Source organism: Opisthorchis viverrini (genome assembly GCF_000715545.1).
Source record: "Opisthorchis viverrini unplaced genomic scaffold opera_v5_7, whole genome shotgun sequence".
NCBI lineage: Eukaryota > Metazoa > Platyhelminthes > Trematoda > Opisthorchiida > Opisthorchiidae > Opisthorchis > Opisthorchis viverrini.
This window is the reverse complement of record NW_008751663.1, coordinates 2,997,618-3,016,273: the sequence shown is the minus strand read 5'-3', so window position 1 is coordinate 3,016,273 and position 18,656 is coordinate 2,997,618. Positions and strand designations below refer to the sequence as shown.

General features: G+C 42.2%; 1 protein-coding gene across 1 annotated transcript in view; it reads left to right on the top strand.

The window, feature by feature from the left end:
- Positions 1-18,656, top strand: part of T265_00733 (hypothetical protein) — a gene marked incomplete at both ends in the record, with an annotated part of 77,067 nt that overhangs the window by 17,593 nt on the left and 40,818 nt on the right. The window contains one exon of the mRNA XM_009164582.1: positions 1,683-1,892. Coding sequence (XP_009162846.1) covers positions 1,683-1,892 — 210 coding nt within the window. The remainder of the gene's footprint in view (positions 1-1,682; positions 1,893-18,656) is intronic.

Below are 18,656 nucleotides of genomic sequence, written 5' to 3'. Positions count from 1 at the left end.
TAAAGCGATGAGATGCCACTTAGTATTAACCAGGCAGCAACATATCGCTTGTTCCAATGGGGCGTCTGATGCTTGTATTTTGTGGAGTAAGCTGGGCAGAGTACGAGTTCAGAGCCCGATTTAAGTGAGCTTATGTGTGGTTGTTTTGATATTCCTACACTTCGTTTCTTGTTACCTTTCTATCCGTTGTTCGATTTATTACGTGGCTTTATTTAGATTGTTAGATGGCACTGAAAAACAAGTGTACTACCGTGCTATAGGGGTCAGGACCGATGATGATGAATGTGAAGGTACTAATGATGTCGACGGTACTAGAAAGGTGGGCGGGAAAGTTAATGTAGGGCGCATCTGAATGCTACTGGGCTGTTGCTAGTAGTTTTTTACCTTGCTAGTCCGAAACAAATTTTGGTAATAAATTGGAAAACCTAGGGAAGTAGGTTGCCAAAATTCGCAGTGTTTGTTGACCAAACTAGATAAACGAGTTTGACGTCAGCTGGCACAGGTTTTCCTGCTCAAAACATCTATTCATAGGCTTTGCTTGCTATTATTGCCAATCTTATTGATTTTTTTCCAAAAAGGGCATTATGGTTACCCTAAGTGAAGTATCGATGTTGGTTTGGAGAACTGATGTTTTCACATCACTTAGATTTTGTTCTTGATATTGGCTGTGAACATAAGGCGGAATTAATTGCATCGACCACATATGCCTCATGATTAGCGCTCATAAATACTACAAACTATTCAACAATAATCGATGCTACAGAAAAATTTGACACTTCCGCAACCAAGCGAAAGCAATTTATAATGTTGCCTATAATTCTTGAACAACTAAGTGCATCTCGCACCATCGCTATTTCTGCACATATGTTTTTCCACTCCTTTTCTGACTGTGTCGAAATTTATTATCGTAGCTTGTGACTGAACTGTTTGCGTTGAACGTCAGAAACTCGGATTTGGGCTCTGGATTGTGGTTGGGCTGAGCTGTCCTTTTTGATTGAAACAAACTCAGAACAGGATGGGCGTCGGTTCCATTCTAGAGTGGCTGTTTGCATATTCCAAAAGTAATTGGTATTCGAGCTTGCGCTGGCCATAAGAGTTAAGCAAATTTGGCTTGTTTCGTCCTGGTAAACATCCAAAAGAATTTTGGAAGGACGATCTTATTTCGTGGGCTTTTTGCACTCCCATTACACCGTGATATCTGGCTTTTAGCCCAGACCGACATACTTTGTAATAGTCAAGTGAAAATCCGTGGCGGTTTAGTTTGATCAGGCACCTAATTATGTAATTGCATTGCAGTTGAGTATTTACGCTTAATAGAACGCCAGCAGCTAGTCTTTAGCTGGAAATTTTTTATATCAGTCCGGAAAAATCCAAAGTGATAGTGAAACCATGCTTCTGAATGAGGTTTATTCACATAAGAAGTGACTGGAACAGTTAAGCCATGCAGCTCCATTCCGTTAAGTGTATCAAAGGGTTGGACTTAGCAGCACTGTATGGAACAATAAGAGAACAAGGGCGGCTCGAACCTTCTTCCCGCTCGAATCGAACGCACGACAGCTGAAATATTGTCAGACATGGACAGGAGCTAATGGGAATTCCTCATCCGAGTTGGTAATTTGCTCTTTTCTCCAGAATATGTCAAATTGCTCACTCGCTTCGTTACCTTTCTTCCGCCCTTACAGATGACAGGCATCGGGCGGAGACGGCTAAACTCCCCTATACAGTCCAACTAATCCCAACCTCTGGTACACCAGCCAATGTTCAACCAGACAGAGGTACTCCAATATGTACGGTTTCACCTGCGGAAGCTCAACAACAGTCTATGACGGATGTAAGCGACGAGTACACAGGTGGATCCGGCAGCCTGCTTGCTGTGGAAGGTCAAGAGGAAAGTAAGTAATACCTTTGGTTGGTAGTATACTATGTTCCCCACCTGTGCAAGTACTTTGTTTTTTGTGTTATTCTTTATCTTTGATGTTTCGCCCATTTTTTCTCTTATTTAGCTTCAATGGTTCTGTCTGTCAAACTGCTTACACGGAAATCCTAGTTTCCACGATTGGTAGAAATTGTTGAAATGTTGAAGTGCGCACCGATGATTTCCCCTTGTTTTGTGATGAGACGCTTGCAGGTTAGTCAGCGAGCTCGGCGGACAAATAAAAAAAACACCTGGTGAACTACCAATAAACGCACCCGAGCTACCAATATCTCGAAGCATTACTAACGAATTGTTCTGTGGGGAGTAGAGCAAGTGACGTTTCAAGTTTGCGGCTGCCAGAACCGCAAAGATCGTCGCGAGACGAAAGGACTGCTCAAATGATCGATTTAGGTCCATTTGTGCAATGGTGGTGAGGTTGATTTATAGGAACTTAGCAGGCCGGTTGGGGTTACAACTCCCAAGCGGCACCTACAACAAAGCAGCTTAAGTTACGTTCATCTCCGAAAAGCTATGGGTAGAGGATGTGAGGATATAAAGCTTAAAAATTATTAAATAGAACTTAACCCCAGAGCGTAATGGCGTCGGAAAGAACTAAGCTGCTGCGGTTGGGAAATAACTGATCATGTATAAAAATGAAATGAGGCAGTAGAAAAGTCCGTTCCTGTTCTCTCCTGGATTGTATGGTTCACTGAAAGACAACGAACCATAGAATTTTAGGTTTAACCAACAAACTCTAAGCACAACCACCTGATATCTTGTGAGAGGCAGCGAGAACAAAGAGGTTTTTTGATGTTAAAAGTAAATAGTTGTTCACTTTTGAGAACAAATGGTCTTTAGTTTTCACACTTATATTTGGGTTGTCGGCGCTAGTTTACTCGTAGCCATATTAATACTACTGTAATTCGCTTATCCAATTTGAAACGATGATTCTGCTACAAGGCTCTCGAGAACGTCTCCTAAATACTTTTTAAACATTCAGCGTAATAATTATTCATTCAATCTCTAAATTTTGAATAGCTAGTATCTCATTTCCCGAGTAGTGTTTGGCGAAGTGATGGGCTTTAGTGCACCGATGTGTGGTTCTGTATATCCCATATTATCTTTTGACAGAACTAAGGTCTGAGTACTGTTTCAATCCTGGAAGTATATCCGTTATTAGATGAGTATTATGCTGCTTTCAAGCAATATGTTTAGGATAAATGAGCCCTTTTTAAGGATTTCACTACACGCCCTGCTTGTTGTAACGTGTAACAACGGAAATGTACCCATTACCGTGGTTATTATTTGAGGCCAATGGGATATTGTACGCGCATAAAATTTTGCACTCTCTGGTTTAAATTAACCTCCTTACTTTATGCTGGTTTATGTTCGGTTAAACGAGCTCCCCAGCGACCGTCTTTAAGAAGCCCATTTTTGCATTTGAGTACGTAGGTGACCTGCCAGTTTTTTGGTCAACGCAAAGACCCGTAGAACTCCAGTCCGCCTCACAATTCATCGCCATTTGATGCCGATCAAATGACCTTGGTCTGGTTCACGTGTCTTCTGGTTGCCATGGTGTCACAGCATTCAAACTGTGCCAACATCCTTTGCATGGCTCAAACCTAAATATGCGCAATCAAGACGCATACACTGAGACACGGTGTTGAATTTTTTATATTTTTGGCGAGAAACAGAGGGAAATAAATAGGTAGCAGATCTTTTTGATTTCTTTCCTTTCATTTTGGAACCCTGCGATCCTACGTCTTTACGTATGAATGCGCTTGCTATTAATGGTTTGAATAATTAGAAGTTGCTGAAGAAATGCAGAAATCCTCACTGGATGGTCACGGCAACGACCCGTTCAAGTACATGACGTTATATTGATCCCGAAGTTAATGTGTCTTTGTAATGTCTTTTGCAATCTAACAATCATGAGCTAAGTGGATAAACTAAGTCAGCGTTTCGGTTATCAACGTCTCAATGTAAGAAGCACATCGGTTGAGCATGGGTTTCAGGGGTACCTGATTGGTTCTGTGTGCCTTCCATTTACTAGATAACTAGTCACAAAAAACTGTCACTAAGCTGCTTTGTCCCAACGAATTATCAAGCATCCGTCTATAGACCGCTCACGCCTTGTTTTGCATCCAATCAAACGATGGCAAAATGAAAGCTATGACAATAGGTTCATTGGGTTTTGCTGCTCCATCTGAGTCTAAATCACAGGAACTCGATACATTTTACGAAGAAGTGCACTATTTGGTTACCCGATTTTAGTGAAAGATGCTGGTATAATGGCAAATTAATGAATGGATGGTTTCTTCACTTACGGTTCACAAACTCATCGTACATTCTTAGTGTTGCTGGCATATTCATCAGAATGTTTCGTTGACGCATATCCCGTGATCGCCTAACACCATGAAAGTAGCTGTGATGGTTCCAATGTGACCGAAACCAGATTCAACAACGAGAGCAACAATATATCAATGCAGTACATCTGTCCTGTTTTCCACATCAGAAGACTGTGCTATTAAAAAAGTTAGGGGCATTCAATCTCATTAACACGTACGTTGCTTTAGTGAGCTTTAGTGAGCGGAGCGACAAAAGTGGATGATCAATGAGTCTGGATGGATGGTTGCGCCATGCGCATAAGTCCTATTTAACTTGTCATCATAGTCGTGAGTGCAGACAATTTCTAGCCGGAATTAGCTAACACATTCAAACCTCCCATTGTGGAGCCAAACAAAACATTGTTTTTTTGAAAAATGATAATGGAGGATTTGCCTTCACGTGCCACTTTGCAAGCGTTATACATCTCATTGGGTAGATGGCTGTAGCCTCCATCCTCAGAGATAGAGGATCCGGGGTGACGTAACTTGGACATCGAAGAAAACGGATAGAGAGCAAAATCAGCGCTTTACGTACTTCCAGCCACACTAAGATTGGTGTCCATATTGAGGATATCGAAATGAGTGCATATAGGCTGAACAGCTGATTAACTTATCAGCATTTGCAAAAAAAGATTTACTGGGACATAATTATTGGGAGAATTAGCCGGCTTCATTTGAGCCTGCCGCCACAACCAAATTAGTGTGCAATCGAGTTCAGCTTTTGAACATTTGTAAAGTTTTAACAGTTTGCATGTGTACAACCGGCCAGCTACTGGTTGAATTGTCATCAGAATGCTCCTTCACCATCCGTTTGTTCTGCGCTGGCAACGCAACGCATCTAACAGCTGAGATCCTTTGAAGCTTTTATATAAGTAGATATATATCTAGTTAACTTTTGTTGGCTGATTAGGGCAAACACACTGTCAATTATGCAGCGGCCAGAACGAACGCCTGGTTCTGAGAGTGAAGGGAAGTGACATCTGTTTCTAGCTTACCGACATAAGGTGGTGCAATTAAACTCCTGCTTTCAAATCGTTACTCTCGAATACGACAAACGTTCTGTGACTGATACTTTTTTAACTTATACTATCCTCCGTTGAGTACTTGCGATTCGGTTATAAGGCATTAAAAGAACGCGCACCCTTCCTGAGTGTCCTGTCAACCAGAAGCCTTGATGATTTCTTCCAACGAAGCTTCTACTATCAGAGGAGTCGAAAATACGTGAATTTTCGTAGTTTTGTCACGCTGCATGAGTGGCACAACCTTGTTCAATGCTTGGTCTTGAACCATGGCAAAATCATTACGATGGCGTTCTGGAAAGGTTACTGGGGAATTTAACTTTGAACGACTTATATGGCACATTTTCTAGAAAATAACCTCAACAGACATAACAGAAACAGTTGAGCTCAAGCACTTTCTCTCAGTTCTTTTCTTTTCGGATGTCCCTTGCTCAACAACCCTTCCGTAACTATAAAATGTACGTAACTTGCTGCCGACTGTCGTCCGTATTAACTTTAGGTCCCTGCGGCTGATGCTCACCTGTTCTAGGATCACTTGTCAGTTCAAGTCTAGGTGTGGAGACAATTCCTGGTATTCGTATAAAGGAACTTAAGAGTACCGCCGGACGTTGTTGAGCTTGGGCGTTAGTGGTGGATTTCAGGGTTCAGACGGTCTCCCTAGTCGACGCAAGAAATAACCCTTCTGGTCACTTTTCAGAAATTGCTGCAAAGTAGTCAGAGCTATTTTGATGTTTTTGTCGTCTACATTTCAAACGCCAAACTACGTGCATAGTAGAAAATGTGCTCGATCTATCCTACTAACTTGTGTTGTTCGCTTCATTTCTCAGATAGCCGGCTGCGTGTTAGATAACGTTTATCCTGTCTACCACACACATCCAATCCCATCCCAAGTCTGACATATTGTAATTGACTAGGCTTTATTGCATCCAACCTCATATGTGATTAGTACCAGCTAAGAGATAAAGAACCAAAAACTCCGTGTCAAATCATCTGATTTGGGACTATTTGCAACATTCCTTAATGGTCGCCCTTTTACAGTCCTACTGGTGTACTTAACGGAAGACTTTACTTGTGCAGGACGCTGACTAATCGCTGATACAGAATGTCCGAGGTTCTTTACTTCATCGCCTTTTCCAAGTAAAGTTGGCATCCTCTCCACCACCCGTACACGAGTAGCAAACGCTCATACCTAATTGCCGTGGGAATACCACAGTAAAGTGCGGGACGAGACGAAACTAGAGTGGACGCAGTGAAGAATAGACATCTGACCCAAAGGACAATGATCAGACACTGATGAAATAAACACAGCCGAGCACCATGTCAGAATAATACGCTTACCAATATTTTTTGTGAACCTTACCCAACACGAGACCAGTGCACAATGATGGACGGACTCCCGCTGGATAGTTTGGCTAGGAAGTAACAATGTGCTCACTATCCTAGCCGGCTACATGTCACACCATCTAGGTTTGAGTCAGTCCAGTCTGTACGACCCTAATATTTCGTATCATCCAGTCTGACCACATAACTGTTTTGTGGAAACTTTCTTCGAGCACATTAATGATACAAGTTGGAGGTTAGTTTGCGCACTTTGGTGATGAATGGTTTGACTTCATATGCCAGTGTGTTTGCAGCTTATACAGCTTCCGTCGCACGTAGGTCGTTCGATGTCTCTAGGCCTTCCAGATTGAAGAAGAGACACGAAGATGGAAAATGAGGAGCCCCAAACTCTCCGAGTCTGGGCAGAAGGTGTTTAGGTGTTCTATGATCCTTTTTATCCTCTGCATGTAGGTCCATTTAGGTTAGGTTATCATATCTTCATCCTAGAGACCAGACTGGGGCAGGTTGAGGTTGAGGGTAGATGTTGAGGTAACTGTCGCGAGTAATGTACTGTCGAATTTTCATGGCGAAGCGGGTTTCTAGTTTGTTCGTTTTTTGATTAGGACACTAGGTTGGCGGAAGCCTGGAGACTGGGTTTATTTGAGTCCCCAGTCAAAACCAAATTAGTTGCAAATGGGAATATTTGGCGAAAGACCTCCAATGTTAGTTCAGACAGAATATAAGGTTGTTGGAACTTCGGAAACTGTGGCTATCTGACGAGCCACATGAAAGGGAAAACCGGTTGTGAGCTGTCGGAGAATTTTCAGCAACCCTAATAAGCAGTATGCTGCATCTAGACCGTGTAGTGTTGACATCTCGAACATCACATTACCTGAAACCTGGGGCGGCCTGCGTGACGTATCCAGTTAAGATCATCACAAACAAAAGATCCAGCTGGATTCAGCCGAGTCTTTCCCGTCAAAACCTAACTCCAATGAAAATGAGAGTATTTTGTTAATTCATCCTAACCTTTTTTAAGAGCTTAGCCTAGAATTACAAAAGGATGGGTAACAATTTTCGAAATTGGTGGTCCATGTGAAAGTTTGATCACGCGCCAAAGTTGCCCTTGTTCTTACGTTTTGGGTACCACACGGAGCGATTGATCAGCATGTTGTACTATGACTTATTTATAACTAAATCGTGAATGTTTTTCCGAGTGCCGAAATACTGGTAGTATTATTAAACATTCAGTGAATCGTTATATTTCCTTGAGGTTATATTGAGAGGCTGCTTTGATCACTGTGTCGTACAACGGTTAACCCAACTTATTTAAGGGGCAGAGGAACCTCGGTCAGATTTACTGCAGTTTCCACACATATTTCCATGTCAAAATTCTCTTTTTAGGCAGTACCGTTGAAGCATAGGTTTATTTCAATCAAACGTTTAACATCACCGCACTATCTACAGACTATGGGCAATCCCACAATCCGTATAGGTTTTCTATCTGAAAAGTTGTCGCTCGAGAGAGCAGTCCATATTGAACGATTGAGGGGTAGTAGCCTTATATACTGAGTGCAAGTTAATCACTTTATTGGCCAACCACTTGTAGCCGAGTGCTCGCGGATAGAGGTTAGTTAGGTGAATACCGCTGGTGATCTTAAAGACAGTTGCACACCAACTCCAGTTATTTCATCAAAGTTTGAAGCAAAGCGCAGGATTAGATCTCAGTTGTGACAAATCGTCGGTATGGATTTTCAGGTTTTTGTCCAATCAAAGTCCAAATACCAGTCAGAGCTTCGGAATTCGGTTGACATATCAGATTTCCGAGCTCGATAGGTTTTCTGCCAAATATTTACACGGAGGAAACGAGTTGCCGAGATTTCTGTCTGCACAGCTCGTTCATCGGTTTTGGAATCTTTATTTGGTGTGATTCCGTCTACTTTATCAGAAAGTTCCACTACAATTGGTGCATTAAGTTTCCCAGTTTTTGTCTCCATATTACTATTCATGACAACTAGCAGTCGACACTGATTTGCTGCTCTTATTTCCACAGAGCTTGAGGGCCGAAAGGCGTAATTTGTCACTAAACTTGTATGTCGCACTTTTGTTTGGACGAGGCCCAACGAAGAAAGGCTTGAAAACAGATACATGGATTAGATACATTATTTTTCTGTTGGGCATCCTGTTTGTTGCAATATCATTCCCCGCCCGAGATTAAATTCGACGGAATGTTTTAGTAGGACTGAGATAGAAGTTGGAAAACGAATGAGACAAGATAAAGAAAAGCATTAAATCGTCTTTTCACATGCTTCAAATCGATTGAATACATAATTCAGTCAGAATAATGGATACTTCCAGATGGCCGTTTGGTTTGCATTTTCTCCGACTTCGACTGAGACAAAATGGGCAGTCGCAAACTTACACATGTTTAGTTGAGAAAAAAAACAATTTTTAAACATTTGCACCAATGGTTCAAATTGCTATGCATTCAGAAACTAGTAAACGAGAAATCGATGGATTATATCTAGGAACTAACTTTCCCTTGCAGATGAACTCTGGGTAAATAGTAAGTTTCTTCATAAATGTAGAAAAACAAGAGACCAAAACTCACCGGTTTTTTATAAAGAGGTATTTTTTAACGGATGCAGTCATTTGCACAGATTTACAGACTCAAATGAATTAAGCATTATCCAATGCTTATAATGATACGCTTTGAAGACTCCCAGGAATCTCAACACTAGTGCGTTATGTTTAGATAAAAGGTTATTTATTCCAGCAAAGATACGCATAAAGTCAGCATAGCTGGACAAAGCTGAGTCTCGTGAGAGCAGCCGCTATCTTGATACATCTGCGACAGCAACGTGGGTCCTCGGAGGGTTAGTACATTCAGCGGTGTTCATGAGTTCGACTCTAGTGCGAGATTGCTTTATCCGTAACATTTAATATGTGGTCTGATTTACGGCAGACCGAGTGCTACTTATAGAGGTGCATGAATGTTTCTCGATTTTTTCATTATACAACATTTTTTTGCATTTTTGCTTTGTTGCGGATGATAATTAGGCTAATGCGTCACGTGGCCTGCATAAGTATGCTATTGTTGTGCAAGAATAACCAACACTGATTGAGAGTTTTCACGAGTGATTAGCCTTGGTATGGTGGGAAGAACGTGTGAGCACATCTTGATAGCGCCATCGGCCGTAGAAGAGTGGGCGATCAGACTGCTATAACGATTGCTAACATTATGTCTGGAACAACAGGCGTGAGATGTTTTCAGCTCTAGGCAGTAGTGAACTGGTATTGTTCAGTAATGTTTAAGTAATGAAGTTTTTATCCAGATTCGCCTTTCGTATTTTGGATTCGAGTGTACCATGGTCCCTGGTTTATCTGCGTAGTTATTCTGTCCACGTAGTTTTGATGACAGAGCAGCGAATACAGTAACGACAGGGGCGTCAGTTTGATTCCCGTTGTAACACGGATCTCGGGGTCAATGTTTTTTACATGCTGTCGCACGGCGGCATGGACGACCCTGTCCCGTGAACGTGAAGGGGGATTTCGATGGATCAGAGGCTGACTCGGTCGGACGTTTTACATTCCATCGGGTGTTAGAGCAAGGTCGTTTGTACGGATGACCCACAAAATGGTCTTCCTTGACTTCAGGGGTGTGTTCAATTATGTCGGTCGTTCAGTTTTCCCTGTTAAAGTTGCTTAGTACGTGACTTCTCAGAAATTTTCAAAATAATCTGGTTCATGTGTTCACACACTTTGACCAGATGTGATTCAAAAGGGCCGTTGAAAAGCCTGCGTATAAAAGCTGACATCCGGTAGAGATTTTGTTCTCACACTTATTGAACTTCGCGACCGTTAAAATAATTGAGCGAGCGCTAAACAGTTTTCAGACCACCGGCATTCAAATCGTTACTGGTCAGAACCTGGTCGAATTTAGTGAGAAACCGACATTGTCCTGATATTTGCAGATAAACAAATTATAGGTACCGCTATTGGACTGCTATCATATTTCCTTTCGGTATGTGTCTTGCACCTATGGAGTGCAAAGCAGTGCCTCAGGACACAGAATGTTTGAAGATTCTCTTTGAAATTCAAGAAGAAGCTTGGGAGATCGTGGAGAATTCTACATATCCCGGTATTTGCGGCAGCTCTGACGGAAGTTTGCTTGATTGTGTGTCCATACTTATCTCAAAGTTAGAATCACGTCTCCCGACTTGCGTTGCCTTCAGAGTCCAAGATTTATCTCACTGAGTGTCACGAGCGTATGTATAGTACTACAATAAGGGATGTTTTTGTGCATTTGTCAGAAAATACCGCTGCAGGATGGGAATGTAAGACGTCTTTAGGTTCTTTAAAATCATTGTCCAAGAACCATAGGTTATACCGGGTGCCGTCGACGCATTTTTAACGAGGTAATCAGAAAATGGTGTTCCGTTGTACAGCAGGTACTTCAGTGGCGAAAATATCCAGTGCCATAAACTACAGAGGCCTGGCTACGTGCTATACATATCGAGTCGCCGTTTGACGAGTGCAGTGTTTTACTCCGAAATTCCTCATATTGACACCGACTGAGTTGGACGAAATAGTTGACTTGACAGAGGCATTTGAAAGATATGAAGAATTTGTATGTTGTTGGCAAGGTTGGTCTTCCATGATTTAGTGTTTGGGCCTGATTGAAGACGTTTAGATCAATGTAGCTCACTGATGTTCGTGGCTTTGAATTGTCAGTTTCTTTTTCGAGTTGTCAATCTGGGTTATAGGCACCTTAGACTGCTTGCAGTAGGCTAGCTACAGATCGTTTCCCATTTAGTCATTTCGTGATTTTTGTTTCGGTCAATTTAGGCTAACTGTGACCCCGTTTTCTCGTTCTCTACAGCAGGACATTAACCTTACTTATCAAGATGAAAAACACTACCATATGTATTCAGCGCAACAATCCTGAGTTGCCATTTGGTAACCAAAATAAACGCCATTGACATTGCTACTACATTACAGCGGCTCAACTTACTGTACGATACTACATCACATGGAAAAGGGCTCAAAATTTCTCATGGCAATCATTTCGGAAGTTAAAGGAAGGGATAATAACCAATGAAGACAATTTTGTCTACACAGTGACTTCCGCGATAAGCATTATCCTTTGTGCTCCCTTATTTTTTAACTTTCCTGGGGTTACTGTCTCCTGAAATGATTTCAGGTAGCCACATGTAAGGCGTTTTTTACTGGTAAAACTAAGCAGCGCTATGTTGCTTGTGCTTTCATGACGGGATCTGTGAGAGCCAACGAAAGAGTTGAATTAGTTGAATTGCTTGTTGCACTGGTATGAACAACAATCTGGACTTTTTGTCGGTGCTAACGCCCAATTAGTTTGAGATTGCAAATGGTAGCCTCATACTTGACCACGGTTAAATATGTCACCTTCCTGACTGATGATAAAAGTGTTTAGTACTGGGGGTTCAGGTGATCTTGATAAAACCCTTCTAATGGGGTTCATAGGGACTTTTGCTTATTGCGGGGATTATATGCTGGAAGTCTAGGTGTTGGCCAATGATTATATCCTGTGTGATGGCTGATGCTCTGCGGACGTTTGTTTCTTTTGGAACTTTTGTGATTTCGCCAGGGGCAATAGTTATCAGTAGGTGTGAACTGAACTTGTTTATGTCAATGGAAGTAGGCAACCATTGTATCACTATATGGTGGCATTGCCGCAGCGAATTGAAAAGTGAAGCTTTCCTGATGATGCAGAGCAGACATTGCATGACTGATAAACCGTAGAACTTTTATTGGGGAGTTCAGAAAGAGTTAAGGGCGTGTTAATTTATGCCACTCTGATAAGTTGAGTCTGAAATGAGATTGTTATCGGGTTGAAGTGTTTGGAGCTCACTATATTCGAGTCGTGAAATAGTGGCCACGTAGCGAATGTATGAGAAGAGTTAGTAACAAAGACGGGACTGGTCCAAACATAAGCCAAGTCATTCAATAGAAATACACTATTATTTGCATGTAGATTCAGCTGGCTATTGTGAGTGGTGATCACGCAACAACAAACGCGTTTGAATTATGAAAACACTGCGACGAACTCTCTAAATTTTAGACGCAAGTTGGCCGACAAAATTTTCTACTTTATGATTTATATACCCAACCTATGATTTGTAATTTCTGTCTGAGTTTTGTCCAACGTTGAGGTTGTAATGTGGAAGCATGATTTTTTTTTACCTGTATCCTCTCTGAGAATCGACACGGCTGAACGTTGGGAACGCCGTTATTACGTTACCGCGTAATAGTGAAAAATTAGCATTTTCAAACGGGGCGAATGAATACTCGTGGTTTTGTGTGCGTCTTGTGGAAATATTGAACACCCAAGATTATTCGGAACAACTAGCTTTTCACGTGTTTTGTCGACATCGCAACAACAACAATGAACAATCTCATTACGGGGGATAGTCAAGTACCAAGCACATGTATGGGGACCCGAACTTATGTTGTACAAAGTGAAACCTAGGATATTCTGCACTGGGCCACACATTGGTTCTCTGACTGCATGATTTTGAACATCTACTTATTACAACAAAAACCGAGGACCGAAATTCCCCTCTATTGCTTCAAAGATGGTTATCACTCCGTACATCCGTAACCACTTTCGCTCATGCTGCGGGCCTTCCGGTTCAAAGTGCCTTTTCCCTGAGTATACAGAAGCTGAACAAAGCAACGTCCCATTTTTCATAGGCCTCTCTGGAGTATTCCAGAGAGCCTGAGTAGCGCTCGGGAAGCACAGTACCCAGTCTTGACATTTAAGTGTAATGCTTTTACAGACACCGTTTCGAAGGCATCTCTTTTCAAGTTTACAGAATTTTCTTATATTTTTTAATAGTTTGAATCGTTCCATGTAAACATGTCACACATTTATCCCTTTAGAATTATCGCCCTCAGATAATCTGATTGGAATGCTCTAAACGAGTACCTCAAGGTTGGTTTATTCCATATCAGTTAAGTTCGTAGAAGAACTTTGCTGAGAATGGATATGCTACCGAGCCAGTTGAACATTGCTGAACAGGATCAGGTTGATCGGATGCCGTAGGTCCTGAATAAGACCGTTATTTCTAAAACGGATAGTTAGTGCATTCTGGCTTCTGTCAGGTCAAGTTCGGTACTAGAATATGTACACTTACTCGAAGAAGATAAGCTGAATATATTTTCCATTAGTGGACCTGGTATGCATTTTTAGGCCTACGATGTCTGGATTGGAAGCTGAAAACGTCCCCACGGAGTTAAACAAGTCCAACTGATCATCTGTGTTAATTGGTGAGGTAACATGATGTGAGTTTATTTCTTGGGCTCGGTAGGTTTCGATCTGGACTAGTACCTGATTACTACCTTGGATTAGTACCTTGATGCTCAGTGGTACTCATTTTGGTGCTCATTGTTATCAAGGTATGATTGAGGTCCGATTTTATGGCGTCCTCATCAGAGCCTGATGAGAACCGGATGTAATTAGTTGAGTACTTTTGCCGTGACTCCAGATTTGTTGAAAAGCATCCGATTTCTCTGAGCTACGTTTTTCGATACTCTCTAGGAACGTCGCTGAGTTTAGCAGCTGAATAAAAAGTTTGCTTAGTAGATTCGTGTGATTACCAGCGTGTTTCTAGTGAATTGCTCACGATTGAATTTTAAACCCAGACACTGCTATTAAACTCCACTCGCGTGATGAAAATCAGATGCGATGTTTTCAGTACACTTCTTGTTCCATTGTGCATCCAGTGATCATACTGAATAAACGTTACCTATTCCCATTTCTCCTCTGCTCATCCGTCTAACATAGGACCTGCCTGTGTTTCCCCATGTCGAAGGCGAAGTGGTAAGTCTTCAGAATTATTTATTAGTTTCACGAATACCACTGAACAGAACGAATTTATGCGCATGCTGTTCGGTTGTCAGACTTACTTTGGTGAATAAACTTCTGCACCTAATTGCACTTTTGGTCCAACACACTTCAGTTTTGTAGTTTTTTCTTCTTCTTCTTCTGTTGTAACCAATTGTAGATCGAATCACATTTTTTTTACAAATAACCCTCAGGATAAGCTTGATGTTCGGCGAAACCAGTACTTCGAATCCAACTTGATGTTTGGGGTTGGCTTTTGTACCGCTTCGCATCTCCGTTCAGAGTCACCTATAAAGCTTAGATAAGTCTGCTCAAGTGAACTTGGCTACTGCCCGAAAGCTGCTGATTAACTCATTTGTTAGAAGAAAATCTTACGATTTTGCATTCGGCATTGAACATTTAAAGGGTGGTGTTCAAATCATCCAGACTCTAAAGGGGTTGCAGCTCCTCCACTTTAATTACTGTCCAAAATTGCAAAGTTTAATATTTGAATGAGCATGGTGTAAATGGACAGGGAATCTAATGAGATGACATTGGCTATCTATCAAAGAACAATTAGTTCAGGTCACCAATAGGATAACTTGAGCTAGTCAGTTCGGATCGTGTTGTAGTTGTGTTTAGCACACGGTGCATATGTGAGTTGGACCATAGTAAGTACAACACACGAACAAAGCGTTTTTGCCTACAAGGGATCGGGTCGCGATGTCGTATGGCGATAGCTTCAGCCACTGCAATTGTGCGCTGCTGTACTGATCTGGGTTGGTTAGCCGGCGCCTTGTAAACAACGCAGAAACTTTGGCTGGGTATCACGTTGTGTTGTCTGTCAGCTAGATGGTGTACCACAGAGCTGGTTATCGTCCTCCTAGTTCCAGAAGCTAGCCAGAGTGGATCGTGTTCCTTCATTCTTTCTTTAGCCGAGTTGCCTAGTCGTGCGTCCGATGTATTCCGCTGCACAGCAGCAAGAGAATGAGTAAACTAACATATTTTGGGCGTGGACAGGCACTCTATCCTTGAGATTAAAGGGTCACAAACGATTGCTTGTGAACCAGGTTCGGAGTGTTGCGATCGGGTAAACTTTGTTCAGACTGGTGGAAAGTCTTCTGTTCAGTAGAGTTTTCACTAGCTCAAGTCATCCTATTGGTGACCTGAACTAATTGTTCTTTGATAGATAGCCAATGTCATCTCATTAGATTCCCTGTCCATTTACACCATGCTCATTCAAATATGTTAAACACCGCTCTCTTAATCTTTGCAATTATATGACTTGAAAAGACCCTGCCGAAAATATGTTCGTCAACCCATCTCTGTACTGTCCAAAATGTTGATGTTACTGTAAATGGGTGAGATGGATGTAACAATTCTTTTGCGTTGAAAAGGAAGGAAAGTTCTCGTACGACTCTCCCGGGTTTATCTAGATTATTATCCTGCCACCTACCCAAACCGCTTTTTTAGTGGGTGCGTTCATCGGATTTTTGAAAATGAATCCTTTGTTCCAAACTAACCATCATTGATTCCGTTGCAGTGATTTCCACTATGATAGCTATTTAAGAGAATGTGTACTCTGTGACAATTTTTGTGAACGATTGCTGGTGAAAGCGTACAACGTTAATACCAGATGTCTTTCATAAATCATCGTTTGGATTGTTATGCGCGACTGCTGTTAGGGATAAAACAATCGGAGAGTGGACTTTACTGTAACTTACCTTCAAAAGACCGGCAGATTGGTCGAGGTGTGACTGCCACGTGTGTTTGCTGAAGCTTGGGTCAATTAGTGCTATTGGTTGGTGTTTCTACGTCTCCACAACACAGCGAGTGGATCATGATAATCGTTTCGCCTAATGAGAATAAGACTATTATAGGTTACCAAAGCCTCTGCACAAAACCGTTCCGAGTGCGCCTTTCCTAAGTGGCTGTGTGCGGAGTAATTCCTGAGACCTCCGAAGAAAACTAGTTTGCTAAATTACGGTGTAACTCCACGAATTCGATCAGAAGTTTATGCGCGGGGAGTTATCCGGATGGCTGATAATATGGCACTGTTTTGGTTTCGTCGTGATTGCGACTGATTCACCGTCTGTCAGGGGTTGTTCGGCTGCACTATAGCCCTAAACCTGTTCACTCAGGTGGTTTTAAGAGCTTCATCGTAGCAGATGCTTTTTTTCATTGGCCTTTCCTAAGTGGCTGTGTGCGGAGTAATCCCTGAGACCTCCGAAGAAAACTAGTTTGCTAAATTACGGTGTAACTCCACGAATTCGATCAGAAGTTTATGCGCGGGGAGTTATCCGGATGGCTGATAATATGGCACTGTTTTGGTTTCGTCGTGATTGCGACTGATTCACCGTCTGTCAGGGGTTGTTCGGCTGCACTATAGCCCTAAACCTGTTCACTCAGGTGGTTTTAAGAGCTTCATCGTAGCAGATGCTTTTAGCTTTTCATTGGTTAATCTACAGCCATTCATTTCGCGTTCAGAGAATAAAATGAAATGTAGTCCAGATAGTGCTCACAATAATTTAGTTTACAGTATACAGTCACATCGATATCCGGTTCGCTTCCTCTGAAATGAGAGTCCAAGTAGTGAAGAAAACGGTCTGTGCATTAATATCCACGGGTAAGGATTAAGCCACTGCGAAGATTTTTCGCGAAATGTGGTCACTCGAAAAATTCTGCTGCACCGTCACAAAAGTCTCATAAATATGAAGTCACTGAATACGTGGCAGCTGTAGAAACTGGTTTATTCTCATCTTCTCTAGGCGTGGAGCAATCCGATTCACCAAACGCTGATTGTAGCACCCAGGTGAATGAGGTGGTTGTGCCTCAGTCACCCTCTCTTGTTTGCTGACAACACTGAAAAGATGCAAGAATTGTGAACCGAAAACGACAAAGCCCTTGTTGTTTTCCTTCCTTGTCTTGGATTCTGAAAATGTTCCAGATTGCATGATTACGACACTGGGCTGTATTGACAATGGATAACGGCGAAAAACCTGAGCGGAATGAAGAATCCGCTGTTCACTGATAGCGTGAAACTATGTAATTCATTGAAAGCCATTAATGGGCCATGGACCACTCCACGTGACTCAAAAAAATGACGAATCTATGGCGCAGTCACTTCAACAGAACCATGAACATCAATCGGGCTGCAGTAGACGGACGATCCTGGAGGAAAATGAAACGGTCACTGAACCTTTCCTCCATTGCCGAAGAAAGCTGACAAGTAAGCATTCATTTATCTCGAACGGGGGCGGCTGATAAAGATGTGCCCCGAGCAAAGCCTCCCAAATACGACAGAACAATCTTAGAAAACAAATTTGTATTGCTCCATACTAGCTGTTATTAAGAGAACGTTCCACTGATACTTTAACCTTACCACTTCATGAAGGAAAGGGGGCAAGAGCTCCACCCGATAACAGTGCCGACATCGGTCTGTTAGGCTAGCTCGGCACTGTGTAAGAAGGCATCTCATCCGGAATTTTAGCAGTTGAGGCTTTTGTAGCTTGTATTCCAGAAGAATGGCATGGGTCCCTTGCTGGTCACAGCGCAATTCCCAAAGAATTTCCGAAAAATTGTGAGTAATGGAAGTATGTTTGGCGAGCCTTCACACCACAGAAAATGTTCTGTTGCGGGGATTTGGCCCCTGTGGTATACTACATTCTTTTCTGCTCATGTATGTCCACTGTTTATGCATACGCAACATGGTATGCAACGCACGGCTGAGAATTTCGCAGCACGGTGTTTTATCACTGCGAACGGAACACTGGCTATCCGTCAACCTCACCAGGGTGGGATCTACAGCAATTGTCTTTGCATCGAACCTGAACTAGGCTTACTTCTACTCCGTGGCATCCTGTCTGTTGACAGGCAACTGATATCACGTGTTGTCAAGTGCAGTCACTGGCCGAACAGGATAACAGGTGCACATCAGCGGACACATGGCTAGATACGTGGTTATGCATTTGCAAGGCAGTGATCCCATCTGTCATGTTGTGTGGCATTGCATGACCTTGAAGCGTCACCGATCGGTGTGACATCATTTGTGCGGTTTTGTCGAGATTTGAACCATCTTCAAGTATTCTGCTAAGAAGAATTGCGTATTTATCCCATTTCAGAACTTAAATGGGTCTGTCACGCTGGTCATG